At 52.3% G+C, this 27,994-nt stretch overlaps 2 protein-coding genes across 3 annotated transcripts; both read left to right on the top strand.

Annotated features, from left to right (window-relative positions):
• Positions 1-47: 47 nt before the first annotated feature.
• Positions 48-12,049, top strand: Actl6b (actin like 6B). The gene is made up of 14 exons (XM_048351133.1): positions 48-159; positions 719-795; positions 1,052-1,217; positions 1,511-1,611; positions 6,045-6,142; positions 7,899-7,993; positions 8,068-8,174; positions 9,002-9,091; positions 9,406-9,467; positions 9,605-9,719; positions 9,862-9,942; positions 10,047-10,142; positions 10,612-10,698; positions 11,877-12,049. Exons 1-14 carry the CDS (start codon positions 135-137, stop codon positions 11,955-11,957), a joined length of 1,281 nt encoding a protein of 426 aa, XP_048207090.1. The 5' UTR covers positions 48-134; the 3' UTR covers positions 11,958-12,049.
• A 1,362-nt stretch (positions 12,050-13,411) lies between these two features.
• Positions 13,412-25,121, top strand: Tfr2 (transferrin receptor 2). Of its 2 annotated transcripts, XM_048368353.1 has the most exons (18): positions 13,412-13,476; positions 13,741-13,993; positions 14,100-14,286; positions 16,930-17,070; positions 17,141-17,252; positions 17,344-17,466; positions 17,854-17,970; positions 18,062-18,201; positions 19,018-19,181; positions 20,098-20,217; positions 21,173-21,255; positions 21,342-21,405; positions 21,502-21,569; positions 21,804-21,880; positions 21,963-22,047; positions 22,136-22,363; positions 22,673-22,813; positions 24,664-25,121. In XM_048368353.1, the coding sequence occupies exons 1-18, from the start codon at positions 13,444-13,446 to the stop codon at positions 24,943-24,945; spliced, it is 2,418 nt and encodes an 805-aa protein (XP_048224310.1). In that variant the 5' UTR covers positions 13,412-13,443; the 3' UTR covers positions 24,946-25,121. The 2 variants fall into 2 exon arrangements, with proteins under 2 accessions (XP_048224310.1, XP_048224302.1); XM_048368345.1 differs by lacking the exon at positions 13,412-13,476 and having other exon boundaries at positions 13,516-13,993.
• Positions 25,122-27,994: the final 2,873 nt, after the last annotated feature.

The following is a 27,994-nucleotide window of genomic DNA, read 5'->3' as shown; positions in this document are numbered from 1 at the left end:
GGGGCGGGGAATCTGGCTTCTTGATTGGCCACCGCGCGCCCCGCCCCGCCCCGCCTGGACCCCGGGAGCTGTCCGGCCGCCTCGGTGCTGATCCCGCCGCCGCCCACGGGCCGCAAGCGCGTTCGGGGGACACTATGAGCGGGGGCGTCTATGGCGGAGGTGAGCCGGCCTGGGGCTGGGGTCGGGCCCGCAGCCCCAGCCCAGGGCACCCCGGGGCCCGTCACCGCCCGTCCCGCCCGAGGTTTGGGGTCCTCCCTGGAAGGTGCAACCCACGACCTCTCAACCCATGGCCGCCAGGTCCCCCCAATCCCAGTGCCCTTTCTCCAGGTCCCCCCAAGCCCAGTGCCCCTTCTCCAGGTGCTCCCAAGCCTAGTGCCCCTTCTCCAGGTGCTCCCAAGCCTAGTGCCCCTTCTCCAGGTGCCCCCAAGCCCAGTGCCCCTTCTCCAGGTGCCCCCAAGCCTAGTGCCCCTTCTCCAGGTGTCCCCAAACAAGTACTCTTCCTTACCAACCACTTGCTCAGGCCACTGGGCAAGAGGGAACTTGGGTGGCTTGATGCTCCAACTCCCAAGACACTCCCCCCAACTCCAGGCCAAGCTCCCTCTCATCTGTCCCCAACTCCTGCTGGAGGTGTCCCCTGCCTGTGCCCTGAGCTCTCCTGGAAGCTTCCCAGGGGGAGAGAGTTTGGGGGTGTCCCCTCATGCTGCTGTATCCCCCACAGATGAGGTGGGGGCGCTGGTCTTTGACATTGGCTCCTTCTCAGTTCGAGCTGGGTATGCCGGGGAAGATTGTCCCAAGGTGAGACTTTCTCCCCCCTCCCCAAATTCATGGGCTCTGAACTCCACACCAATGCTTCCCAAGACCCAGGGTGCTCAGTTCTGCTGAGTTGGACACATGGGGGTGGACCCAGGGATGGAGCTGAGTAAATTGCATGGGGGTGCACAGGGGCAAGGGGGTGATACCTGTTTCTCTCTCCCTCCCTCCCTGTCTCTTTCTATGCCTCTCTCTCTTCCTCTGTCTCTCTCTGTCTCTGTCTCTCCCATCCTCATCCCAGGCTGACTTCCCCACCACAGTGGGGCTGCTGGCTGCAGAGGAGGGGGGCGGGCTGGAGCTGGAAGGGGAGAAGGAGAAGAAAGGGAAGATTTTCCACATTGACACGAATGCCCTGCATGTGCCTCGGGATGGAGCAGAGGTCATGTCACCGCTCAAGAACGGCATGAGTAAGAGGACCCCATCTGCCCCCTTCTGAGCCCCCTCCATAACTGGGTACACAGCACCCCACATCCACAGACTTTCTCACCACTGTCTGGGACTTCCTCACTGTGTCCCATAAGTATTGGGTTCCCAGTCCAAGAGCTCCCGGATTCCTAGGAATAGGGGTGTTTATCTGCTGAAAGCTGGCCTCACCCACCCCTCCCTAGACTTGGCCTTCCTATCTGTCCTTCTTGTCCTTCTTGCCTCTGACTCCTGACTTCTTGCCTGCATCTCTCCATGCTGCTTCCCTGACCCCCAGTCGAGGACTGGGAGTGTTTCCGAGCCATCCTGGACCACACGTACAGCAAACATGTCAAGTCTGAGCCAAACCTGCACCCGGTGCTCATGTCCGAGGCTCCGGTGAGTGCCTCATCCAGAACCACGTTCAGCCCTGGCACAACCTGTCCACCATCTGCCTCACCTGGAATCAAATGGCATCATCAGTCACCTTATTGCCCTTTTTCAGATTCTCCTTCCAACCTTGTCAACTTCACTCTAGACCTTCCTTCTTTCTGCCAGCTCTATCTACTTGGCTTCCATTCACTTCCCCCCAGTCTCCATCCCCAGTCATTTAAGACGTTTGGTCAGTATTGTATATACACGTACATTATCCATTTTCCTTGTAAGTGTTAAAATGTATTTAAAATTCTGCACCATTGCTGGGCTCTAGTAGCTCACTCCTGTAATCCTTAGCTACTCAGGAGGCTGAGATTTGAGGATTATGGTTCAAAGCCATCCTGAGCAGGAATGAAGCTCTTATCTCCTATTAACCAGCAAAAGGTCAGAAGTGGAGATATGACTTAAGTGATAAACAACCAGACTTGAGCACAAAAGCTAAGGAACAGTGCCCAGTATTGACTAAAAAAAAAAATCTGATTTGGGTGCTGATGGCTCACACTTGTGATCCTAGCTGCTAGGATACTGCAATCTGAGGATAGCTGTTCAAAGCCAGCCTGGGCAGCAAAGTCTGTGAGACTCTTTACCTCCAATTAACCCACCAGAAAATTGGAAGTAGAGCTGTGGCTCAAAGTGGTAGAGCACTAGCCTTAAACAAAAGAGCTCATGAGCAGTGCCCAGGCCCCAAGTTCAAGGCCCATGACTGACAAAAAAACAAAAAACAAAAAAACCGCACTTCTTACTCTCCTTTCCATCTTCTTCCAAAGATAACTGTTTTTCACCTCTTTAGCTAATTAAAAAAATATTTCCTTCCATATTTCTGAATATAACGTTTAAGTTACAACATGGAGTTTTTTGCTTTAGGCATTATCTATGAATTTTCTACTGTAGGAAATGAATGTCACTAGGTGCTGGTAGCTCATGCCTGTAATCCAGGCTACTCCAGGAGACTGAGATCTGAGGATTGTGGTTCAAGGGAAGCCCTGGCAGAAAATTCGGTGAGCCTCATCTCTAATTAATGAATAAAAGGTTAGAAATGGAGCTGTGGCTCAAGTGGTAGAAGACTAGCCTTGAGCAAAAAAGCTGAGGGACAGTGCCCAGGTCCTAAATTCAAGCTCCAGAACTAGTACAAAAGGAAGGAAGGCAAGAAGGGAGGGAGGGAGGGAAAAAAAGGGAGGGAGGAAGAAAGGAAGAAAGGAAATTAATGAGTAGTTCTTTCCTCCCCCAGATTATATCACACATATTTCTCATTCTCCACCTTGAAGTATAGTTGTATTTCAGATTTTCCAAAGGATCAATATTCAACTTATACTCTTTTATTACCAGGTAGGCTAATCAGAACTAAGCCAGAATTACATTACCATTACTTTTTCCTTCCTTTGAAACTTAATGTTCTTTTGAACTGAAAATAATCTTTTTTCCTTCCTTCTTCCTCTCTTTTATAGAACTTTTAAAAATGTTATTATAGGGCTGGGAATGTGGCTCAAGTGGTAGAATGCTTGCCTAGCATGAATGAAGTCCTGGGTTTGATTCCTTACTACAATAGAAAAAGCCCAAAGTGGCACTGTGGCTCAAGTGGTAGAGTGCTAGCCTTGAGCAAAAGAATCTAAGGGACAGTGCATAGGCCCTGAGTTCAAACTCCACAACTGACAAAAAAAATGTTATTATAAAGGTGATATACAGAGGGTTTATAATTTCATAAGTCAGATAATAAGTACATTTCTTTTTGGGCAATATCACCCTTTCCTTCACTCTCTCTCCCAGTTTTTCCCTCCTCTCCCTCCACCTATGAGTTGTTTAGTTCATTTTCAACATAGTGTCTTCTGAGTACGTGTGTGTGTGTGTGTGTGTGTGTGTGTGTGTGTGTGTGTATGTGCTGATCCAAGAGCCTGATTGCTACCCCTGAGCTTTTTTGCTCAAGGATGGTGCTCTACCACTTAAGCCACAGCACTACTTCCAGTTTTTTAGTGGTTAATTTGAGATAAGAGTCTCAGGAACTTTCCTGCCCGGGCTGGTTTGGAACCATGATCCTCAGCCTCTTGAGTAGCAAAGATTACAGATGTGAGCCACAGGCGCCCAGCTTGATTTTTATTTTGCTTCGTTTTCTACTATCTGCTTATTAATGTGGACCTAAGTTTTCCATCACTGGTCTATGTCTTTTCTCAAGATGTTAATTACATTAGCTATTCTACTGATTTCACCTTCTTGAAGAAATTTATCAAGAATACATTGACCTATTCTACTTTGCTATGCTAAATCTTGACACCAGGCAAGCAGCTGCTATTCTGAGATCTCCCATCTCAAGAGAAATCTACTCCCCCTCCACAACCCCTGAAATAGAAGTCGTGCTACCTGTCATGGGCTCTCTTGGGGTGGAGAGCTAAAAAGGCATTCTACCATTTGTAGCTGGGTTTTTGTTTTTGTTTTTTTGTAGTTAATTGAAGATAAGAGTCTCATGGACTTTTCTGCCCAAACTGGCTTTGAATTACAATCCTCAGATCTCAGCCTCCTAATAGTTAGGATTACAGGCGTGATCACACACCCCCCACCCCGCTCCTAGCTAAAATTGATCTTGTTAAAGTTAACAATTCCATGGCACTTAAATCATTCACACTGCTCAGCCACCCTGTCTGTCCAGTGAAAAACTTTCATCACCCCCAGGGAAAGTCATTTCTCTCTCCCAGTGGCTTTCTCTTCAGTAGTCACTCCCCTCTACGCCACCTCTTCACAATCATCACTCTGCTATGGATATATTTGTTCTGGATCTTTCATGTAAATGGAATTACACCACTCATGGCTTTTTGTGCCTTTGTTCTCTTTTCTTTTTGTGTGATGGCATTGAAGTCTCCCCTTCCCAGTCCTGTGTCTCTGTTCTGTCATTTAGCATGTTTTTGTAGTTTGTGATCACCATTATTCCTTATCATGGATTTATAATGTTCCATGGCACAGACATACCAAAATGTATTTATCCATTCATTCTCTGATGGACATTAGGATAACTAACGACTAGCTTTTAGCCATTCTGAATAGTTTATGCTATGAGTATTTGTGTACAGATTTGTTTCAGCATCTGTTTTCCATTCCTTTGGGTCTGTAACTAGGAGCAGAATTGCTGATATTTCTATCTTTGTTTGCTTGCTTTTTGCCAGTCCTGGGGCTTGGTCTCAGGGCCTGAGCACTGTCCCTGGCTTTTTTTTGCTCAAGACTAGCACTCTACCACTGAGCCACAGCACCACTTCTGGCTTTTTCTGTTTATGTGGTACTGAGGAATCCAACCCAGGGCTTCATGCATTCAAAGAAAGCACTCTACCGATAAGCCATATTCCCAGCCCTGTTTTTTATTTATTTTTTGTGGTTATTGAATGATTTTATAATTCCACCAGCATTCAAACTTTTCCACATCCTTGTCAACACTTGTTATTTTCTGGTTTTTAATAATTAACACTGCTCTCCCTATGCTTTTGGTTTGCCTTTCCTTAAGAGTTGACAATGTTTGATTAGTATTTCATGTGCTTGTTGGCTATTGTAGGTTTATATTTCTCTCTTTTTTGGCCTACCAGGGTTTGAACTCAAGGCCTTGTGCTTGCTAGGCAGGTACTCTACCACTTGAACCATGCCCACAGCCCATTTGTCAGATATGGTCTTAATTTTTTTTGCACCTGCCTGGCCTCAGATGATGACTCTCCTACCTATGGCTCTCAATAGCTGGAATTCCAGGTGTCAGCCACTATTTGTGGCTCATTGGTTCACATGGGGTCTTGTTGACTTTTTAACTTCAAACTTCAATCTTAATCTCCACCTACCAAGGAACTAAAGGTTTATATTTTGTATGTGTGCTGGTACTGGGGTTTGAACTCAGGGCCTGGATACTGTCTTTGAGCTTCTGTGCTCAAGGCTAGTGCTCTACCACTTGAGAAACAGCTCTATTTCTAAGAATCCCTGGACTTTACTACCTCCACTGGCTTCAAACTACAATCCTCAGATCTCAGCCTCTGGAGAAGCTAGGATTACAGGTGTGAGCTACCATGCATGAGGTTTTCATATTAAATGGGAGTCAATGGATCTGACTTCTGTTCCCCAATCCAAGTTATGTTTATGTGTGTGTTTGCATATGGAAATATGTATATCTCTGTGTGGTGTATTTACATGCATGTATGAATGCATGTGTGTATATGGTATGAGCATGCATGTATGAGTGTGTGAACATATATGTATGTTTGTGCATGTGCCTACATGTGTTGGTAAGCATGAGCGTGTGTGTGCCTTATGGGAGTGTGTACATATGTCTACTGTGTGTGTCTGTGTGTGGGAGTATGCATGTAAGTGTGAGTGTGCACACAGACACACGCCCAGGCTGGGCCTCTCCATCCTGACTCTCTCCTGTACTCTCTCTGCAGTGGAACACACGGGCCAAGAGGGAGAAGCTGACAGAGCTGATGTTCGAGCAATACAACATTCCTGCCTTCTTTTTATGCAAGACGGCCGTGCTCACTGCGTATCCTCAGCTTGAGCGGCTCCACCTGGGTGGAGGACTGGGGTGGAGGACCGGGTGGGGTGAAGGACCTGATTCTCTGGAAATCAGTGTCCCGGGTGGGGAGAGATTTTTTTTTTTTACCAGTCCTGGGGCTTGAACTCAGGGCCTGAGCACTGTCCCTGGCTTCCTTTTGCTCAAGGCTAGCACTCTACCACTTGAGCCACAACACCATTTCCAGCTTTTTCTATTTATGTGCTGCTGAGGACTCAAACCCAGGGCTTCATGCATGTTAGACAAGCACTCTACCGCTAAGCCAGCCCCAGGAGACGCCTTCTTTAACCTCATTAGCACAGGGGCTGAGGGGCTGGGATATGGGTAGAGCCCAGACCAGCATACTTTTTTATTCCCTGCATCTGATCGAACAGAGAAAGCTGGGAAGTAAGGAGACAGCAGAGCCTGGGGCTGAACTGAGGAAGAGCTAACCACCCACCCTGAAGCCTTTCCTACCCACAGAGCCAACCTCCATTGTTTTTTAAAATCTTTATTTTAAATCTTTGGTGGTACAAAGATTTCAACTCAAGGCCTTAATAGGCTTGAGAGGCAGGTGTTTACACCACTTATCACTTTAATCTTCTTGGCTGAGGCCAGTCCCAAACTCTGATCTTCCTACCTGCCCTTTGCATAGCTGAGACTACAGGTTAGGTAACACCATACCTGGATTGTTGGTTGAGATGGGGGTTTTCCCAGGTTGAGCATGAACCTGATCTTTGCTTCCAGAGTAGCTGAGAGGCAACACACATGGCTCAATATTGCTTTCTTTTTTCTTTTTGTCAGTTGTGGAGCTTGAACTTGGCCTGGGTTCTGTCCCTGAGCTTTATCTCTCAAGGCTAGTGCTCTACCACTTTGAGCCGCAGCACCACTTTCAGTTCTCTGGGGGTTAATTGGAGATAAGAGTTCCACATAGGCTGGGAATATGGCCTGGTAGTAGAGTGCTTGCCTTGCATACATGAAGACCTGGGTTCGATTCCTCAGCACTACATATAAAGAAAAAGCGAGAAGTGGCGCTATGACTCAAGTGGTAGAGTATTAGCTCTTGGGCAAAAAGAAGCCAGGGATAGTGCTCAGGCCCTGAGTTCAAGCCCCAGGACTAGAAAAAAAAAAAAAGAGTTCCACAAATTTTCCTGCCTGAGCTGGCTTCAAACTGTGATCCTCAGATCTCAGCCTCCTGTGTAGCTAGGATTACAGGCTTTGAGTCACTGGTGCCCTGCTCTTCATTGCTTTTTAATTCAGGATCTGCTTTGCATAAGAGCTCTAATTCAGGGGAACTGTAAAACACAGAATCAAGAATAAAGAGAGACCAGGGGCGAGGCCCCAATGGCTCATGTCTGTAATTCAAACTACTCAGGAGGCTGAGATCTGAGAGTCTTAGTTCAAAGCCTGGCCGGGAAAGTCCCTGAGACTCTTTATCTCCAATTAACCATCAAAAAGTCAGAAATGGAGTGGTGGCTTTAGTGGTAGAGCTCCAGTGCCCAGACCCTGAGTTCAAACCCTAGAACTGGCAAAGAAGAGGAGGAAGAAAGAGGAGGAGGAGGGTGTGGCTTAGTAGGAAAAGAAGTGGAAGGGATAGAGGGACTCAGGAACAATCTCCAGGACACAGAAAGATTTGCAGACTGGGATGAGGAGGCCCAGGGACAGCAGACAGGGGACCCAACTAGACCCAGGTCCCAACCCGCTCCGTGGCTGCCACCATCTCTTTAACTGAGCCATCCCACACCAGCTTTGCAAATGGACGCTCCACAGGGCTTGTGCTGGACAGCGGGGCCACACACACCACGGCCATCCCCGTGCACGATGGCTATGTCCTGCAGCAAGGTGGGGCCTCAGCGCATGGGGATGGGGGAAGCAGGGCTCGGGAAGGCCAGGCTCTGACACTGCCTCCCCTTCAGGTATCGTCAAGTCGCCCCTGGCAGGGGACTTCATCTCCATGCAGTGCCGGGAGCTCTTCCAGGAGATGGCCATTGACATCATCCCCCCATACATGATTGCAGCCAAGGTGGGCATTGCAGTGCCACCGTGCAGTTCTCAGTGCCCACCCTGCCCCGTGGGCCCACTGACCCATGAGAAGGCAGGCTGCTGATCACGAGTCCACTCCTTCTTCGGGAATTGGGACATCAGGGCAAGATGAGGGATATGGCTGAGGTCTCGCGGTCTGTCAGCTGGGATCAGATCGCAAGGGCCAGTGTGGTGGGTTCTGGGGTCCCACTCACCCCACGTTCCCGTTCTGCCTCTGTCACATCAAAGCTATGTGGCCCAGATCCTTTCCTGGGACTAAAATGACAATGTGAGTGGGAAATGGCATTGCGAGCTGGATGTTGGTGCTCACACCTGGAATCCTAGCTACCTAAGAGGCTGAGATCTGAGGATGGAGATTCAAAGTCAGCGTGGGTAGAGAAGCCTGTGAAACGCTAGGGTTTGATCTCAGAGCCTTATGCTTGATAGGCAGTTCACTGGCAAAAAAAAAAAGCCACAAGTGGAAAAGTGGAGTTGTGGCTCAAATGCCAGCCTTGAGTGAAAAAGCCAAGCAAGAACTGAAGGGCCTGAGTGTAAGCCCTAGGATCAGCACCAAAAAAAGAAAAAGAAGGGGGAAAAGAAAAAGACCTTGCATGCTGGCGTCTTCTCTGGGAAGAACAGGAACAAGGTCCTTGCTGTGTGCCCTTGCCGTTCTCTGATTGTGACCCTTCCTCACACCTGTGCCTGTGACAAGTATTGCAGGCCAGGCCGTCCCTGCTGTCATCTCCCAGGCAACAGCGCACACCTCCCCTGATGTGCTGCTCAGGTGTGCTCAGGTAGCTGGAAAAGACTGCCCCTGTGCCCCCACAGGAACCTGTCCGAGAGGGAGCCCCTCCAAACTGGAAGAAGAAGGAGAAGTTACCCCAAGTCTCCAAGTCCTGGCATAACTACATGTGCAATGTAAGACTCCGACGTGGGTTCCCATAAACTGCTTCCCTCCCCATCTCCTGTGCCTCTGCCAGAAGGGGAGGGAGAGACAAAGTTCCTGAATGGCGGTAAGGTGGGCGTAAGGTGCTCAGAGAGAGGCCCAGGACCAAGTGAACCAGCTGTAGGGGTGCATGCCTATAATCCCAGGTATGCAGGAGGTGGAAGTGGGAAGACCGTGGTCTGAGGCTGGCCCTGAGCAAAAGGATGAGAACTCTGAAAATAAGCAGAAGGGGGCTGGGAGTGTGGAGGGGGGGGGTGGCTAGCCTCTCCCCCCTTTTGGCTCCCAGGAAGTGATCCAGGACTTCCAGGCCTCAGTGCTGCAGGTCTCAGACTCACCCTACGATGAACAGTGAGCAGGGCTGGGCACCGGGAGGTGGGAAGAGGTTGGTAAGGGGGCTGGGGGTGGAGGTGGGGGACCTGTGGCATCTGCCTGCCCCGAGGCCCTCTGTGAGTGCCCCAGGTAGAGTCTGGCTCCCTCCTGGGCAGAGTGGCTGCACAAATGCCCACCGTGCACTATGAGATGCCCAATGGCTACAACACAGACTACGGTGCCGAGCGCCTGCGCATCCCCGAGGGCCTCTTCGACCCTTCCAATGTCAAGGTTTGGCTGGGAGGTGACCACTGACTGGCTGGAGTCCTCGGACCTTGAGGTCCATGTGTGTGTGTGTGGGGGGGAAATCTGGGAAGGATCTTGAGGGGGGAAGGTGGATATGACTGGGGAGTCGGGTCTCCTTTGTCCACAGGGACTGTCCGGGAACACCATGTTAGGCGTGGGCCACGTGGTGACCACCAGCATCGGCATGTGTGACATCGACATTCGGCCGGTGAGAGCTTGAGGCTGAGGCAGGGACAAAGAAGCCCAGGAGAAGTGAGGAGGGCCTGGGAAAGATCATTTCCTACCGCCTCACTGGTCCTTCCTTGCTCTCAGGGCCTGTATGGCAGTGTCATTGTCACCGGTGGAAATACGCTGCTCCAGGGCTTCACTGACCGGCTCAATCGAGAACTTTCCCAGAAGACCCCACCGGTAGGCAGGCTTTCACCCCCTGACTCAGAACCCTGGATTTCAATTCCAATTTATTCTCAAGATTAAGTCCTTCCAGCCAGCCAGCATGGTAGCTGAAGCCTGTTATCCTAGCAATCTTGAGCCAAGATTCAAAGTCAGATGAGGCAAAAAGAAATGGAAGTGATTCTATCTCCTACAATGTCTGGGTATAGGGACAGAGGGAAGCATAAACAGGAGGACTGAAGTCCAGGCCAGTGGGGGCATAAAGCCAGACCCTATCAGGAAAGTGAAAAGGTGGAGTCATGGCCTAGCAAGCACAAGGCTCTGAGTTCAATCCTCACTAGTACCAGGGGAAAAAAAAATGAAGTCCTTCTGCCTTCCCCAAATCAAATTATCCAGCCTCCTGTTCTGTGGCTTTCCCCTACATCCCGAGCCCGAGCTCACAGATCCTCCATGCCTGCCTAATCGCTCAGCCCTTTTCTTCCTCCAGAGCATGCGTCTGAAGCTCATCGCCAGCAACAGCACCATGGAGCGCAAGTTCAGCCCCTGGATTGGGGGCTCTATTCTGGCCTCCCTGGTGAGAGGAAAGGGACAGGGCCTCTCACTGATTATGAGGAGGGGGAAAACCCAGACAGCTCTGTACCTTGCCTGATTCCTCATCCATTCATTTGTCTGTCCATTTGTCTATCCATCTGTCCACCTGTCCGTCCACCATCCATCCATCCCTCCATCCCTCCATATATGCATGTATCCACCCATCCATCCAACAAACATTTTTGAGAAAGGACTATTAGGAAGTTCTCCATCAGGACACAAAACAAGGGGCAGAGAAGAGGAAGCTGGAGAGATTGGTCTAGATGAGGTTGTAGAAAGGCACCCACAGCCTTCAGTGAACAGAGGGTACATCCTGGAGATCAGGAGCAAGGGAGTCATGTGATTGGCAAGGGACAATGAAACAGGAAGTCACCATGAAGAGTGCAGAAATAATGCAATCCAGCTTGGCAGGAGCACAAGTTGAGAAGAATAAAAATGGAGGGGGCAAGCTAGCCACTCATGCTTGTCATCCTAGCAACTCAGGAGGCTGAGATCTGAGGATCTAGGTTTGAAGCCAGCTCAGTCAGGAAAGCTGTGAGCCTCTAATCTCCAATTAACTACCAAAAAGCTGGAAGTGGACCTGTAGCTCAAGTGGTAGAGTACCAGCCTTGAGCAAGCTAAGGGACAGTGCTCAGGCAAACACCAGTACTGGCATACACACACACACACACACACACACACACACACACACACACACATACACACACACACACTTTAGTGAATCTGGGCCAACAAATCTGTGAGACTCTTATCTCCAATTAACCACCAAGTTTTTTGAAGTGGAGCTGTGGCTCAAGTGGTAGAGCAACCAGCCTTGAAGAGGGGGGGAGCCAAGTGAGAAAGCATGAGACCCTGGGTTCAAGCCCCAGTACTGAACACAGGCCCAAGTCCCCACCCCACCCCGCCAGCAGGTCTCAGCAGGGAGAGGGTGGCAATGAGGTATAGGGTGAAGTGTATGTCCAGGCCGCAGCCCAGGGGGCCCACAGCTCCTAAGAGGAACAGCTGCTGGTTGTTCCTTGACTGACAGGCAGAGGTCGTTCACCCTCTGTAGGAACAAGGTGGCAGGCAAGGGAGGACCGGCTAGGTTGGGAAGGAAGGTAAGGGTGCTGGGGGCTGGTGAACCCACCCCCCGCCCACCCCCGGTGTCTCCCCTCCACCCAGGGCACTTTCCAGCAGATGTGGATCTCCAAGCAGGAGTACGAGGAGGGTGGGAAGCAGTGCGTGGAGCGGAAGTGCCCCTGAGGGCACCCCTCGCCTACCTGCCGGATCTATGCCCTTCCCTCCCCCACCCCACCCCCACCATCTCTTCTTCTCCCCTGGTCCTCTTAGGTTGTGATAGTTCTGAGTTAAAAGAAGTAAAGAAAAGTTTTAAGAAAAGTTTGGCCTTCTTGGGGGCGAGGAGTGGTCTCGGGGTCTTGGAAGGAAGCACGGGTTCCTCAGGGTCCAGTCTGGCCGGGACTCCAAGAGCACCAGCACTGGAGGACTGCCCGCCCGGGGGAGGAGCTAGGGGGCGGGGCCTGCGGTGGGCGTGGCGGATCCCGGGGGTTTGATTGGTGGCCGTGTCGTGGTGGGCGGGGCCTGTGCGCAGGGCTCAGGGCTCGAGGGAGCTGTGCTCCTGTACCCAGGACCTGCAGCTCAGGTGAGCGGGGCCTGCGCTGTTGTTTCTTCGTGGGGCTCTTGACTTTCACAGACATGGGGTGGAGACTGGGGTACAGTTGAGCCCGGAGGATTCAGACCTTTTCTCTGGACCTCCGCAGCGTGGGAGTATAGGGGCCTTGCCCGGACCCTGAGCCTTTCTATTCAGAGCTGATTGTGCTGGGGTCCTTTGCGCCCTGTGACATCAGAGGGAAAAGCTTTGTGCTTTGGGACTGTGATGTGTTTCGGGGAGGAAGCTATCTGAGCTTTCCTCAGACTACCTCCAGGCCCCAACGAGGTCAAAACCCACCCCATCCAAGTCCTCTGGTGGCCCTGTTCCAGGAATCACAGCCCTGCCGGCACATGGCCAGGACGCCTTCTAATTCCTCCAGGACCCCTGGTCCTGGACGTTCACTGGTCCCCCCTTTACCAAACAGACAGACATCTGCTGGGCCAGGCCGAGCCCCTGGTCACCCCCATACCACCCAGCTGCCTCCATCTTAGCATGGTGGACAGCATCAGGGCAGGGAGAGCCCCTGTGTTGGAGGAGTCTGGGTTTTGGGAGACCCATAAGCCAGATACAGAGAGGAGTAAACTTCCACAATGAACTGGGAGGGCTTAGAAAGGGGGGATTCTAAGAAAGGTGGAAACAGGAGGGCAGAGGGAGATACCCAGAAGTCCCCCTTCCTCCCCTCACTTTCAGTGCCCCTCCCCCATCCTTGCCAGGAACCAAAAGGCCAAAGTCTACCCCAAGGTTTAAAAAAAGATTGATTGTTTTGCCGAGAAGGGGCGAGAGTGGGACTGGGGAGGGGATTGGCAGAGAGAAGGTACAGTCTCTAGTTCTCTAGTCGGGCTTAGGGGGTGCTGGCCAAGACCAGCACTGTGCCCCCATCCTCGTGTGTGTGTGTGTGTGTGTGTGTGTGTGAGAGAGAGAGAGAGAGAGAGAGAGAGAGAGAGAGAGAGCGAGAATGGGAGGAGGTTGAGCAGAAGCCTGCCCAGGCTGATAAGAGGCCCTCTGGGGCTCCAACAAACGGTTTATCATTGGGGTGGGGTGGGGGCAGGTAGCCCACAGTGTTCAGGAGGGGGATCAAGCATGGAACGGCTTCGGGGTCTACTCCAGAGAGCGGTAAGACCAGTGTGGTTGGGGGACACCCTAGACCTTCCCTCAGATCCTTAGCCCCCTCCCAAACCCATCCAGCTGTCCCCTCCTGGCCAGTGCCCTGTCATGGCCTTTCCTTCACCCCCTTTCTTCTCAAGTCACACCCCAAACAGCCTCCTTCTCAGAACTCTCTACCTACCTCATAGTTATCAGCACCCCGAAGATCATTATTTCCAGATCCTTCTCCACCCCCTTTTCCAGTCTCATGTCTACCCTGCCCACCCCCCACAGCAGCAGTGGTCCCCACAACCCTCTCAAACCATCTACAAACGTGTGGAGGGCCCCTCCCAGGGGCGCCTGGAGGAAGAAGAGGAAGACAGGGAGGAAGGGCCTGAGCTGCCAGTCCACTTCTGCCCTATGGAGTTGAAGGGCCCCGAACCTCTGGGCTCTAGACCTGGGCTCCCAGTCCACATACCCTGGGCAGAAGCAGGAAGAAGGGCAGCGCCCTACCTGGTCCTGACAGCCCTGCTGATCTTCACTGGGGGTGAGGACCATCCCCTCCCACCCCTTTCCTAGCTATGGACTGGGCTGGGGACTCTTCAGGGGTTCAGAGTGAATGCACACAGAATCCTCATCTTGCCATCTGTCAGCCTTCCTCCTGGGCTATGTGGCCTTCCGAGGGTCCTGCCAGGCGTGTGGGGACTCAGTGTTGGTGGTGAGCGAGGATGGCAACTATGAGCCCGGCCCAGATTCCCGCCAGGGCACGCTGTACTGGAGCGACCTCCAGGCCATGTTCCTGAGGCTCCTCGGGAAGGGACACCTGGAGGACACCATCAGGTAAGGGCAGCCTGGCCCTTCCTGGCCCTGCAGGGTTCTTTCTTTGTCCACTCAGACTGGCCTTCCTTCCTGCTCACCCAGGGTCCCCACCCTGCCTTGCTTCTCACCTTCCACATGCCTCAGTGACCTTTCTTGTTCAGCATTTCTGGGAAGAATGACAAACACAGCTGAGATTCAGGGGCTGAGGTTCTAAGAGCGGCATATTTGAGACATGGAGGAGCTGGCCGAATGAGAACAGCGGGGTACAAGCGAGCATGGAAGTGCATGCCTGGAATCCCAGCTACTTCAGATACACAGGCAAGAGGATTGAGAGTTCAAAGCCAGTCCGGGCAAAGTGAAGGGAGATGTCGTCTCGAAAGCGAGCAAATGAAAAAGGGTCTAATCTAAGGACATAGCTCAAGTGGTAGAATGTTTGTCTAACATGCACAAGTTCCTAGGTTCAACCATGAGTACTGTGAACGCACGCACACACACACACACACACACACACACACACACACACACATCTAGCACTCAACATGAGGCAGGAACACCCCAGAAACACCCTGAATGCTGAACTCAGGAGCCTGGCTAAGGACCCACAACAGCAGGGAGTTCTGAGAAAGGACCTTTTAGAGAATCAGAGAAAGAAGCAAGCAGATGCATTTGTGGGCACAGAACTCCACCTCCATCGTGGTTACATACCAGCCTAGCCCAGACCGATTAGGCCTGCAGCACAGCAGAGAGGGCCAGCCGGCCTGAGCCATTCTGCCACAGTCACTGCTCTACTGCGAAGGAGCTGCCAAGAGAGGTCCAGAGGGAGCCAGGCCTCTCCCCACCTGCATCTGAGTTTCACAGTGGGTCCTCCCGGGTTTTCTTTTTTTGCCAGTCCTGGGCCTTAAACTCAGGGCCTGAGCACTGTCCCTGGCTTCTTTTTGTTAAAGGCTAGCACTCTACCACTTGAGCCACAGCGCCACCTCTGGCTTTTTCTATATATGTGGCGCTGAGGAATTGAACCCTGGACTTCATGTATACCAGGCGAGCACTCTACCACTAGGCCATGTTCCCAGGCACCCCCCCCCGCCCCCAGTTTTCTAAGTAGCTAATCATATAAACTACCGACAGTGAGAGACATCTCTTTTCCAGTGATTATACCTTTTATACCCCTCACCCCCCCCCCCGTCTCTTTCATATGTGCTAGCAGCAGGGATTGAAATCAATGCCTCGGGCTCTTGCTTGGCTTTTGCCAGCTTACTCACTGCTGGGTGCTCTACCACCTGAACCATCTCCAGCCCAGCATTTTGCTGGTCAATTAGAGATGGTGTCACTGTTATTTTTCAGCCCAGCTTAGCTTCAAACTGATCCTCCAGACCTCAGCCTCCTGAGTAGCTACAATTACAGGTGTGATTCCACCAGTGTTCAGCTTAAAAAAATAAAAAGTTCTTAGGGAAAGAGGGAACAGCTGATACTAAACAAAAAAAAAGAAACGTACATATCACCCGATTAAGGTTTTAGTGTTAAAGTTCATAGAGTTCATAAGCTTTGTAGATTAGAATGGTGATTTTCATTATTGTGAAGGTTAAAATATATACTGTGAAACATATGTAATTACTTCATCTCAAAAAAAAATTCCTAAAGACTGCATTGGAAAGGATATTAAATGCCAGTGAAGATAGGCATCTTTGCCTAGTTCCTGACTTTCACAATAACCGTTTCTGTGTGTCAGTTCTAGGACTTGAACTCAGAGCCTGGCTGCTGTACCTGTTGGGGTTTTTTCCTCTCTCAAGACTAGCACTTTGGGTCTGGGAATATGGCCTAGTCATAGAGTACTTATCTCGTATACGTGAAGCCCTGGGTTCGATTCCTCAGCACCACATAGACAAAAAAGCCACAAGTGGTGCTGTGGCTCAAGTGGTAGAGTGCTAGCCTTGAGCAAAAAGAAGCCAGGGACAGTGCTCAGGCCCTGAGTTCAAGCCCCAGGACTGGCAAAAAAAAAAAAGTCTAGCACTTTACTACTTGAGACACAGCTCCACTTCTGACCTTCTTGATGGTGAATTGGAGATGAGAGTCCCACGGACTTTCCTGCCTGGGGTGGCCTCAAAGCACAATCCTCAGATCTCAGCTTCCAGAGTATTTGGGACTCCAGATGTGAGCCACCAGCACCCAGCTGGAATCCTTGAATCTCGCTCTGTCTCTCTCTGTCTCTCTGTCTCTGTCTCTGTCTCTGTCTCTGTCTCTCTCTCTCTCTCTCTCTCTCTCTCTCTGTCTCTGTACTGGGATTTGAATTGTGATACTCTATTGCTTGAGCCTCCAACTCTTTTTTTTGGGGGGGAGGGCACGCGTGGCATGTCCTAGGGGGCTTGAACTGAAGACCAGGTTGTCCTTGAACTTTTTCACTCAAGGCTGACACTCTACCACTTGAGCCACAGCCTCATTTTTTGGTGGTTGATTGGAGATAAGAGTCTTGCGGACTTTCCTGCCCACGCTGGCTTTGAACTGTGACCCTCATATCTCAGCCTCCTGAGTGGCCGGGATGACAGTCGTGTCCCCCACTGTGGGCAGAGAGCTAAGGTTTGAAGCCAGCCGCCGCTCTGGCAGCCTTTGGGCCCTCCAGGTCCCCGCCTCCTCCTCTCCTGGGCCCCAACCCCACCTCTCCCCCCTCAGGCAAGCCAGCCTCCGGGAGCGCGTGGCGGGCTCTGCGGGGATGGCCGCGCTGGCCCAGGACATCCTGGCCGCGCTGTCCGCACACAGGCTGGACCACGTGTGGACCGACACGCATTATGTGGGGCTCCAGTTCCCGGACCGGTGAGTGTGGGGCGTGCGTGGAGGGGGCGCGGAGGAGGGGAGGGGGGAGCTCACCACGTCCGCTCCCCAGGGAGCACCCCAACACTCTACACTGGGTGGATGAGGCTGGGAAGATGGGGGAGCAGCTGCAACTGGAGGACCCCGACGTCTACTGCCCCTACAGCGCCACGGGCAACGTCACGGTGAGCACCCCTTGTCCCCCCATCCCCACACGGGGAACCCCCAGCCTGGCCTCACTGTCGTGCTCTCCCCCCCGCCCCCCCGTGTCCTCAGGGGTCCCTGGTCTACGCTCACTATGGGCGGCCCGAGGACTTGCGCGAGCTGCGGGCCAGGGGCGTGGATCCAGCCGGACACCTCCTGCTGGTTCGAGCAGGGGTCACCAGCTTTGCCCAGAAGGTGAGGGTCCCTGGATTGGACTGGGGCACTCCAGCTTACCTCAGCAAGCACGAGACTCTGAGGTCAAAGCAGGCAGTTCGTTTTCTTTTCTCCAATTTTTATTTTATTTTAGGCCCATACTGGGGATTGAACTCAGGACCTGGGCACTGTCGCTTAGCCCCCCCCCCCCCCCCCCCGCCAAGACTGCCACACTTCCACTTGAGCCACAGTTCCACTTCTGGCATTTTGCTGGTCAATGAGAAATAACATTCTCCCAGATTTTCCTGTGGGAGCTGGCTTCACAATATGATCCTCAGATCGCAGCCTCCTGAACAGCTAGATTTACAGGATCCCAGGCATAAGCTACCAGGACCTAGCTCCCTTTTTCTTGTGCCCTGCCCTCCCCAGGTGGCCAGTGCTCAGGACTCTGGGGCCCGAGGCGTGCTCATCTACCCTGACCCAGCAGACTTCTCCCACGACCCGCACAAGCCAGGCCTGGCCAGACACCAGGCTGTGTATGGACACGTGAGCAGAACCTTTCTGGAGTCCATGCCACATATCCTTGGAATAAAGCTGGCCTAACTCCATTTCAGGATGGACACTCCTTTCCCTACAGGTGCATCTGGGAACTGGGGACCCCTACACGCCTGGGTTTCCTTCCTTCAATCAAACTCAGTTCCCTCCAGTCGCATCTTCAGGCCTCCCCAGCATACCCGCCCAGCCCATAAGTGCAGCCATTGCTGACCAACTGCTCAGGTAAGGTGTGGAGGGGAGAGCTAGGAGAGAAGAGGGAGAGGCAGGGGCCTACAGCTAGCCAGGGGAACCTTTTGATGAACCAGAAATTTTAAAAAATTAGCCAGGTGCCCATGGCTCACGTCTGTAATCCTAGCTACTCAGGAAGCTGAAATCTGAGGATTGTGGTTTGAAGCCAGCCTGGGCAGGAAAGTCAATGAGACTCTTATCTCTAATAAACCACTCAGAAAAGGCCAGAAGTGGTGCTGTGGCTCAAGTGGTAGAGCACTAGCATTGAGTGAAAAAGCCCAGGGGCTGCACCCAGGCTCAGAGTTCAAGTCCCACGACCAGCAAAAAAATGAAATTAAGAAAATAAATAAACAAGGGGCTGGGAATATGGTCTAGTGGCAAGAGTGCTTGCATTGTATACATGAAGCACTAGGTTCGATTCCTCAGCACTACATACATAGAAAAGGCCAGAAGTAGTGCTGTGGCTCAAGTTGGCAGAGTGCTAGCCTTGAGCAAAAAGAAGCCAGGGACAGTGCTCAGGCCCTGAGTCCAAGCCCCAGGACTGGCAATAAACAAACAAACAAACAAACAAACAAACAAGAAAGACAGTCTTTTGTCAGGGCCCACCAGGTGGCATTTCTCCTTCTGCTGAACACCCTTGGAGCAATGCAGAATTTACAGCACTGCCCAAGGCAGACTTGCTGCCCTGCCTTCCACAGAGGCCACTGAGGCAGAGGGTGGGAGGAACAGAAAAGTGAGGAGGAAACATTGGACTCTTCTGTAGTCTGGGGCTCTGCCACTACCAACCCTTTCTTCTCCACCCTTTTCCAGGAAGCTCAAAGGCCCTGTGGCCCCCCACAAATGGCAGGGAGCCCTCTCAAGCTTCCCTTATCCTCTGGGCCCTGGGCCAGCTGTGTATCTAGAAGTCAACAACCACAGAACCTCTACTCCCATTAGGAACATCTTTGGCTGCATTGAGGGTGTGGCTGAGCCAGGTGTGCACTAAGGAGCCTGGCCTGTTGTGGCTGGTACAAAAGAGGGTGGAGAGAGGGCAGGAGTGGTGCTCAGGGGAGGGGGCCCGGCAAGTGGAGGCTGTGCTGGGACTCCGGAGCAGAAGTGAGGAGCCCACATGCTCCAGTCCATCCAGGAATAGCAGGGACAGTATGGCGAGTACTGAGTTCCCAAGTCTAGAGGTGAGCAAGGTGAGACAATGTGATCACAGAAATTCAAGCATTAGAGTCAGGTCAGGCCAGGCATGGTGGCTTAAGCCTTTAGTCCTAACTATTTGGGAGACAAAGATCAGAATATCTCAGCTCCAGGCCAGCCCAGGCAGAAAAGTTTATGAGACTCCATTTCAACCAACGGCAGAGCATGGTAGCATACATCTGTCACTCCAAGTTGCAGGGGAAAAATCATGGATGGAACATGGTGGTATCTTCAAGTCATCCTAACGAAGCAGGGAACACACAAGGGAGGATTGCACTACAGGCTGGCCCAAGGACTAAAGTGAGAGCTTATCTTGAAAACAATCCATGCCAAAGAGGACCAGAGGGCTTGCAGAGTGGCTCAAGTGGTAGAGTACCTGGTTAGCAAGCACAAGGCCCTGAGTTCAAACCTTCGTCTTGCCCAAAGGAAAAAGGAAAAAAAAAGGTGAAGTCAAATTGGACACGTGATAGTAGAGTCCCAAGGTCCCCCAGCACCTCATGAAGGAGCATGTGACACAAAGGGGGCCAAGAAGCATCTTCTTTGAGTACTGCCTTTTGGGACAGCAGGGATTGCAGATCTGAGGTAGAAGGGAGGCTCTGATGGAGGCTGCTGGGGTCCTGGAGAGCACCCACCCTCCAGAATGCAGAGGGAAACTCTGGGTACTGCCCATGTAAAAGGTAAATGTCCCTCACTTTTCCTACCCAGATCACTATGTTGTCATTGGGGCCCAGAGGGATGCATGGGGTCCAGGAGCAGCCAAATCTGCCGTGGGGACAGCCATACTGCTGGAGTTGGTGCGGACATTTTCCTCCATGGTGAGCAATGGTAAGATCAGGGTGAGGTCTTGCAACCAGGCCTGGCAGAGGTGGAGCTGGGGCTGGATCCAGGGCTGAGGCAGAGAGGCAGTGGGACCACAGACTTGGAAAGAGGCCACTAGGACCAGGGCTCCACACCCAGCTTCTCCTGCTCTAGTTGCTTCATTGCTAAGAGCATCTTCTCATCTGATAATGAAAGTGATGGATAGGTGTGGTAGTATATTACTGTAATCCCAGCTCTTTGGGAAGTAGAGAGAGGAGGATCATAATCTGAGTCTAGTCAGGGCAAAACCAAGAGATCTAATTTGAAAAGCAAGAGGCCTAGGGGGTAGCTTAAGTGGTAGAATGCTTGAATGAGGCTCTGACTTCAATCTCCAGTACCACCAAAGAAAGGAAGGAAGGAAGAAAGGAAAGAAGGAAGGAAGGAAGGAAATAATTCAGTTTCCAGTGGCTTACACCTATAAACCTAGCTACTCAAAAGGCTGAGTTCTAAGAATCACAGTTCAAAGCCAGCCATTGGAAGTGGAGCTGTGGCTCAAAGTGGTAGAGCGTCAGCCTTGAGCAAAAGAGCTCAGGGACAGAGCCCAGGCCCTGAGTTCAAACTCCACAACCAGGGGAGGAAGAAAAAGCTAACCATGTCAGGAAAGTCTAAGAGACTCTTATCTCTAATTAATCACTCAAAAAAAAAGCCAGAAGTAGAGCTGTGGCTCAAATGGTAGAGCACCAGGCCTTGAGCATCCAGGCCCTGAGCTCAAGGACCAGCACAAAAGAAAAGGACAAATAGCCATAGGTGTGAGTAACAATTAAGCAAGCGATTTTATAGAGAGCACCCCCTTATGACTGAGCCAGCACACACCCATGGTGAGATGGGCTGGGTTGGTGTTTTGCTGATAGAAGCAGTGACCCCTGGGGAGGTGTCTTTGGTGGCCCCCAGCAGAGCCACCCCTTCCTCCCTCTGCACCCAGGTTTCCGGCCCCGCAGGAGTCTTCTCTTTATCAGCTGGGATGGAGGCGACTTTGGCAGTGTGGGCTCCACCGAGTGGCTGGAGGTGATTTGGGGTCTGGATAGGTAGCCAGACAGTGGGGAGAGGCGGGGGGCTTCTATCGCCACATGTTTTCCCCCTCCCAACTACAGGGCTACCTCAGCATACTGCACCTCAAAGCCGTAGCCTACGTGAGCCTGGACAACGCAGTGCTGGGTGAGCTGGGATGGGCCCCAGGCCTAGCCTCACCCCTGGAGTTCCAGGGATGAAGATGAGCCTGTCATCCCTCCTCTGCCCTCTGCTTCTCTTCAGGAGATGACAAGTTCCACGCCAAGACCAGCCCGCTTCTCATCAACCTTATAGAGAGTGTCCTGAAGCAGGCAAGATCCAGTCCAGGACAGGGAGGAAGGGGAGGTGGCAAGGGCGGAGCCTGGCCAGAACCCTGCCTCTGGGAGGGGGTGGGCGGAGCCTGGCTGGAACCCCGCCTCCGGGAGAGGATGGGCCGGGTCTGGCGGGCACCCGCCCCTGGAGCTGGAGGTGATAGGTGGGGCCTGATGGACGCCCCGCCCTGGGATCTGATAGGCGGAATCTGACGGGTGCCCCGTCCTGTCCAGGTGGACTCTCCCAATCACAGTGGGCAGACCCTGTTCGAGCAGGTGATGCCTGTCAACACCAGCTGGGATGCAGAGGTGTAAGTGGAGCTAAGATGGGGGTCTACAGAGGGGGCTATGGTGAGTGGGAGCTGACCGAGCCCTTCACGGTCCCGCCCTCAGGATTCAGCCTCTGTCCATGGACAGCAGCGCCTACTCCTTCACGGCCTTCGCGGGGGTCCCGGCCGTGGAGTTCTCCTTCCTGGAGGTGAGCAGTCCTGGCCCGGCCCCAGGGTGCCCGCCCCCAGGCCTGCCTGCACCACAGCCCTGCCCCAGCCCCCTCCGTGTCCCGGCAGGACGACCAGGCATATCCCTTTCTACACACGAAGGAAGACACGTACGAGAACCTACACAGGATGCTTCGAGGACGCCTGCCGGCTGTGGCCCAGGCAGTGGCCCAGCTCGTGGGGCTGCTCCTCATCCGCTTGAGCCACGACCACCTGCTGCCCCTCGACTTCGGCCGCTACGGGGACGTGGTACTCCGGCACATGGGCACCCTCAACGAGTACTCCGGGGACCTCAAGGTCCAAGATGCCCACCCTGGCCTCTGAGGGCTAAGGGGGAGTCTCATCCCAGGGGTCCCACTCCCCCCCCGCCCCATCCCTGAGATCCAAACCCCCCTTTTACGCCTGCCTCCTGGGGGAGTCACTACCCAAGCCCCCCTATATCTCCCTCCCACACAGCCCGATCCACCCAGGGTCCCCAGCCTTCTCCCTACCCTAAACCTCCCCAGCCTGCCAAGCCAGCTGCCTCGGCCCGGTCCCTATCCCAGTCCCCCGACCCCACCCGTCCCAGCCGGGGTCCCGCGATCCCAGCCTCCGCTCCGCCCCCAGGCCCGCGGGCTGACCCTGCAGTGGGTATACTCGGCGCGCGGGGACTACATGCGCGCGGCCGAGAAGCTGCGGAAGGAGATCTACAGCTCGGAGGAGAGCGACGAGAGGCTGACGCGCATGTACAACGTGCGCATCATGAGGGTGAGGCCACGCCCCGGCCACGCCCACTTCCGGCCTAGGGTGGGAATGTGTGTTCCTTCCTTTGCTCTGGTGCAATCGGTGCAATGCTCTGCACCCTCAGCTGTCACTCACACATTTGGATACACCAGCTAGGCTGGAGGCCATGCAGAGTTATGAAATGGACAGGGAGAGTCACAGTAGCCTGGCCAGCGCAGCGGCCATGGAGAGACAAAGCAGGTCCACAGGGAGCACAGGTTTCCCCCCAGCCCCCTCCCTGTCCCAGCAAGACAACCAGGTATAGCCTCTTCTTCCACAGAAATGAGAGGACACATCGGGAGAACCTGCACAAGATGCTTCCAGGCGACTTGGGGGAGGAGAAATGCAAAAGAGTACAGAAATAGGCCAGGAGCTGGTGGATCACCCCTATAATCTTAGCTACTCAGAAGGCTGAGATCTGAGGATCATGGTTCAAAATTAGCCCTGGCAGACAAATCAGAGACTTTTATCTTCAACTAAACAGCAAAATAGTTATGCTGCAGGCATAGCTCAAATGGTAGAGAGTGGGCTGGGGATATGGGCTAGTGGCAAGAGTACTTGTCTTAGGTACATAAAGCCCAGGGTTCAATTCCCCAGCACCACATATATAGAAAATGGCCAGAAGTGGCGCTGTGGCTCAAGTGGCAGAGTGTTAGCCTTGAGCAAAAAGAAGCCAGGGACAGTGCTCATGCCCCGAGTCCAAGGCCCACGACTGGACAAAAAAAAACCCAAAAACAAACAACAACAACAAATAAGTGGTAGAGCAAAAAAGTGGTAAGCAAAAAACACTAAGAGACAGCGCCCAGGTCGAGTTCAAGCCCCAGGACTAGCACAAAAAATAATAATGTAGATGGTAATCGCCTATAATGATGAACAGGCCTAGAATCTTAGCATTCAGGAGGGTGAGAATAGCCTAGGCTATCTAGTGAGGTTACCTAAAATAATAATAATAGTAATAATAATAAAGGCATAGAGAGCTTCATTTCCTTTGTTAACAAGATAAATGGAATCCAGAAAGGCTGCCTGGAGGAAGTGTGGGGTGAGAGTTAGGAGTTTATACCCTGGCAGTCTCTTCTGATTAGTTTTGAATACTACGCAGACCATCCACGATCCACCATCCTTCCATTCTTCTTTACCCTAAAAACTCAATTCCCCAATCCGTTGGTTTCAAGAAATGGAAACTAGATTGCTATGCTTTGAGCCAGACCCCCAATCTATGGCTCCTTGAACTTTCTTGTTCTTTCTTGTCCTGTGTGTGTTGATGCCCGAGTTGGCCTCACACTCTCACTTGGCGTTTTTTGCTCAAGGCTGGCGCTCTCTACCACTTGAACCACAGCTCCACTCTGGTTTATTGTTAGTTAATTGGAGATACGAGTCTCACTGACTGCTGCTGAGGCTAGCTTCAAACAGCAGTCCTCAGATTTCAGCCTCCTGATTAACTAGGATGACAGGTGTGAGCCACCGGCCCCTGACTCCCCTTGACCTCCGACTCCACATTGAGAGCAGTAGCAGGGGTATGATATGAAGAAGTGGCAAGGCAGGGTTACAGATGACTTTTGGAGGCTTTAGCTAGAATGTCATTGGGTCAGCGAGAACTGGGGAGATCCAGAGGCCCGCCTGAAGGAAGTAGAACCCAGCCTAGCTGGAGGAGGAATCCTGCCCGGCTACTGGTGACGTAAGGGACGGTGGCTTCTGATTGGACATCCCGAGGGCGGGCCGGACGCCGCCGCTAGAATGGAAGAACCCGGTGGGTTCGCTGGTGTGGGCCGTGGGGTGCTTGGAACCTCGGACTCGGGCTACCCTACGCCCCGGCCTGACCCCCTGTCTCGGTGCAGGTGGAGTTCTACTTCCTGTCCCAGTACGTGTCGCCGGCCGACTTCCCGTTCCGCCACATCTTCCTGGGCCACGGCGACCACACCCTGGGCGCCCTGCTGGACCACCTGCGGCTGCTGCGCCCGGCCGGCGCGGAGGCCGCGGCCGGCGCCGCGGGGTGGACGGCCGGCCCCGGCTTCCAGGAGAGCCGCTTCCGGCGCCAGCTGGCCCTGCTCACCTGGACGCTGCAGGGGGCGGCCAACGCGCTGGGCGGCGACGTCTGGAACATCGACAACAACTTCTGAGGGCGCGCCCTCTCGGGGCGTCCCCGGGACACCCCGCCTGGGCGGGCGTGGTACTGGCCCGCGCGCCGCGCCGCTCCCGGAGGTAGATTCCCACCGCCCGGGGACCCCGGCGCTTCTTCAGTAAATGTGGTGTTCGGGCTGTGAGCGAATCTGTCACAGTCCCCCCCCCCCCTCTCCCGGGGGAGGGGGGCGGAACCAATAAACCACCTGGTGATTGACAGCTGTGGCTCCAGAGCTCATTGCTTCCTCCTCTCTCTCCTCCCCACCTGGCTTCCCTCCCTGGAGCGCTAAGGAAAGGGTGGGCACCAGGGACCAGAGTGGACACAGAAGGGATACTGACCACTGGGAGGCCTGGGGAAAGCTGAGCTGTTCAAGTGCCTAAGGAAACTGCCTTGGCAAGTAATGAAGGCTTGTTCTTCCAACATGGTCACAGAGGTATGTAGGGGGTTGGAGGGCAGATTGGCTTTGGTACCTGAGATTGCAGACAGAATTTGCACAGAGCCAGGTATAGTGGCTCCTCCCTGTAATCCCAGCACCTAAGAGGCAGAGAAAGGAGGATCTGGGGTTTGAAGTAAGCCTGCACCACGTGTAACCCTGTCTCAAAAATAACGAGCTGAGCAGGGCACCCCGTGTAATCCTAGCTACTCAGGAGGCTGAGATCTGAGGATCTTGGTTCAAAGCCAGCCTGGGCAGGAAAGTCTGCGAGACTCTCATCTCCAGTAAACTACCAAAAAAGTCAGACAAGGAGCTGTGGCTCAAGTGGTAGAGCACAAGCTTGCACAAAAGAAGCTCAGGGACAGAGCCCAGGCCACAAGTTCAAGCCCCAGTACCAGCACCAAAACAACAACAACAATACAACAAAAAACAAGCTGGAGGGGCTGGGGATATGGCCTAGTGGCAAGAGTGCTTGCCTTGTATACATGAGGCCCTGGGTTCGATTCCCCAGCACCACATATACAGAAAACGGCCAGAAGTGGCGCTGTGGCTCAAGTGGCAGAGTGCTAGCCTTGAGCAAAAAGAAGCCAGGGACAGTACTCAGGCCCTGAGTTCAAGCCCCAGGACTAGCCAAAAACAAACAAACAAACAAAAAAAAAAAAACAAGCTGGAGCTGGTCACTGGGAGCTCATGCCTGTGAGCCTAGTTACTCAGGCTGAGATCCTGGTTTGAGGCCAGCTAGTGCAGGAATATTCTTGAGACTTTTACCTTCAATTAACTACCAGAAAGCCAGAAATGAAGCTGTGACTTTAGTAGAGACCCATCCTTTAGCAAAAAAGGAGCTCAAGGACAGGTCCAGAGCCTTTTCAATCCCCGGAACCTGAACAACAACAAAAAGTCTTATTTTTTTTGAGCATAGGGGACCTTGGAGTGAGGGACAGACCCTCCCAAGCATATGGGTTTCTGCTGTTCAGCTTGGTAAGAAAGGCACAGGTGCCTAGACCTGACTGGGGCTTATATTCAGGGTCTCACTGTTGCTTAGCTTTTTTCCCTAAGCTTTTTCTCTGTGGTTGCCATTTGACAATTGTTAACAGTTTTATCTTTGAATTTACATCTTGGGAGTGAGATCTGGTGGGCCAGTGTAACATTAATGGTGGACACCTACCTTCTTCCCCCCCTCCCCGCCCCCCCCTCCAGTCACACAAGCTTTTACCTGCTTACCCCAGGGTGGACATGGGCTTAAGGATAAGTAGCTAGTGTTACAGGCAAGAGCCACTAGTACCCTCTTCCTGACAATCTGTGTGCGTGTGCATGTGCGTGCGCACTGGTATTGAAGCTTGAACTCAGGGCTCCAAGATCTTGCTTGGGTTTTTCACTTACAGCTGGTACTCTGTCACTTGAGTCATGTCCAGTTTGATTTTTTGCTAGTCAGCTGAAGAGTCTCACCTGAGGCTGAGATCTGAGGTTCAAACCCAGCCTGGGCAAAAAAAAAACAAAACAAAAAAAAAAAAACTTCTAGAAAGACTCCAATCAATCAGCATGGTTTAAGTGGTAGAGTGCCAGTGTTGAGAGGCCTGAGTTCAAGTCTGGTACTTGCTTTTGTTTATTTTGTTTTGTTTTTGTTGCCAGTCCTGGGACTTGAACTCAAGCTCTGTCCCTGTGCTTCTCTTGCTTAAGGCTAGCACTCTACCACTTGAGCCACAGTGCCACTTCTGGCTTTTTTTTTTTTTTTTTTTTTTAGTAAGTTTTAGTTTCCTGCTTGGGCTGGCTTCAAACTGAGATCCTCAGATCTCAGCTAGGAATATATATGTGTAGCTAGAATTACAAGAATACAGGAGTGAGCCACCAGTGCCCAGCTTTGCATTTAAATATAGAAAAAAATTAAAAGACAAGACCATAAATGGCTTGGAAAAGCTGAAAAATACAAAGAAATCAACTCTGTCCTTGCTCCTCTCAGAAAAACTCAGCCTTGTAACCAGTTTGATTTTTAGCTCCAAAAGACTAATTTTGGAGTTCTGATCCTTTGAGTTATGAGAATAAAATGGCTATTTTTATTTACTTTCTGATATTGAAACCAGGGGATTGAAACTGGGGAAAGTCCTTACCCATCCTTCCATGAGCTACCGCAGCCCCATCTGTGATGCTGTTGGTTACTGTTACTGGGCTTTGAACACAGAACTTCACACTTACTGAACAGGCTGAGTTGTGCCTCCAACACCCTTTCTTTTTCTTTTTGGTCAGTGCTGGGGCTTGAACTCGGTGTCTGGGCACTGTGCCAGACTTTTTGTGCTCAAGACTAGTGCTCTACCACAGCACCCTTTCTGGCTTTTATGTAACTGGAGATAAGCATCTCATAGACTTTCCTGCCCAGGCTGGCTTTGAACCTTGAGCCTGAGATCTTTTTTTTGTTTGTTTGTTTTGTTTTTGCCAGTCCTGGGTCTTAAACTCAGGGCCTGGGCACTGTCCCTGGCTTCTTTTTTGCTCAAGGCTAGCACTCTGCCACTTGAGCCACAGCGCCACCTCTGGCCACTTTCTATATATGTGGTGCTGAGGAATCGCACCCAGGGCTTCATGTATATGAGGTGAGCACTCTTGCCACTAGGCCATATTCCCA

Source organism: Perognathus longimembris, chromosome 1 (genome assembly GCF_023159225.1).
Source record: "Perognathus longimembris pacificus isolate PPM17 chromosome 1, ASM2315922v1, whole genome shotgun sequence".
Classification (NCBI taxonomy): Eukaryota; Metazoa; Chordata; class Mammalia; order Rodentia; family Heteromyidae; genus Perognathus; species Perognathus longimembris.
Note: the sequence above shows the minus strand (reverse complement) of the source record. Positions and strands in the feature narration are given on the sequence as shown.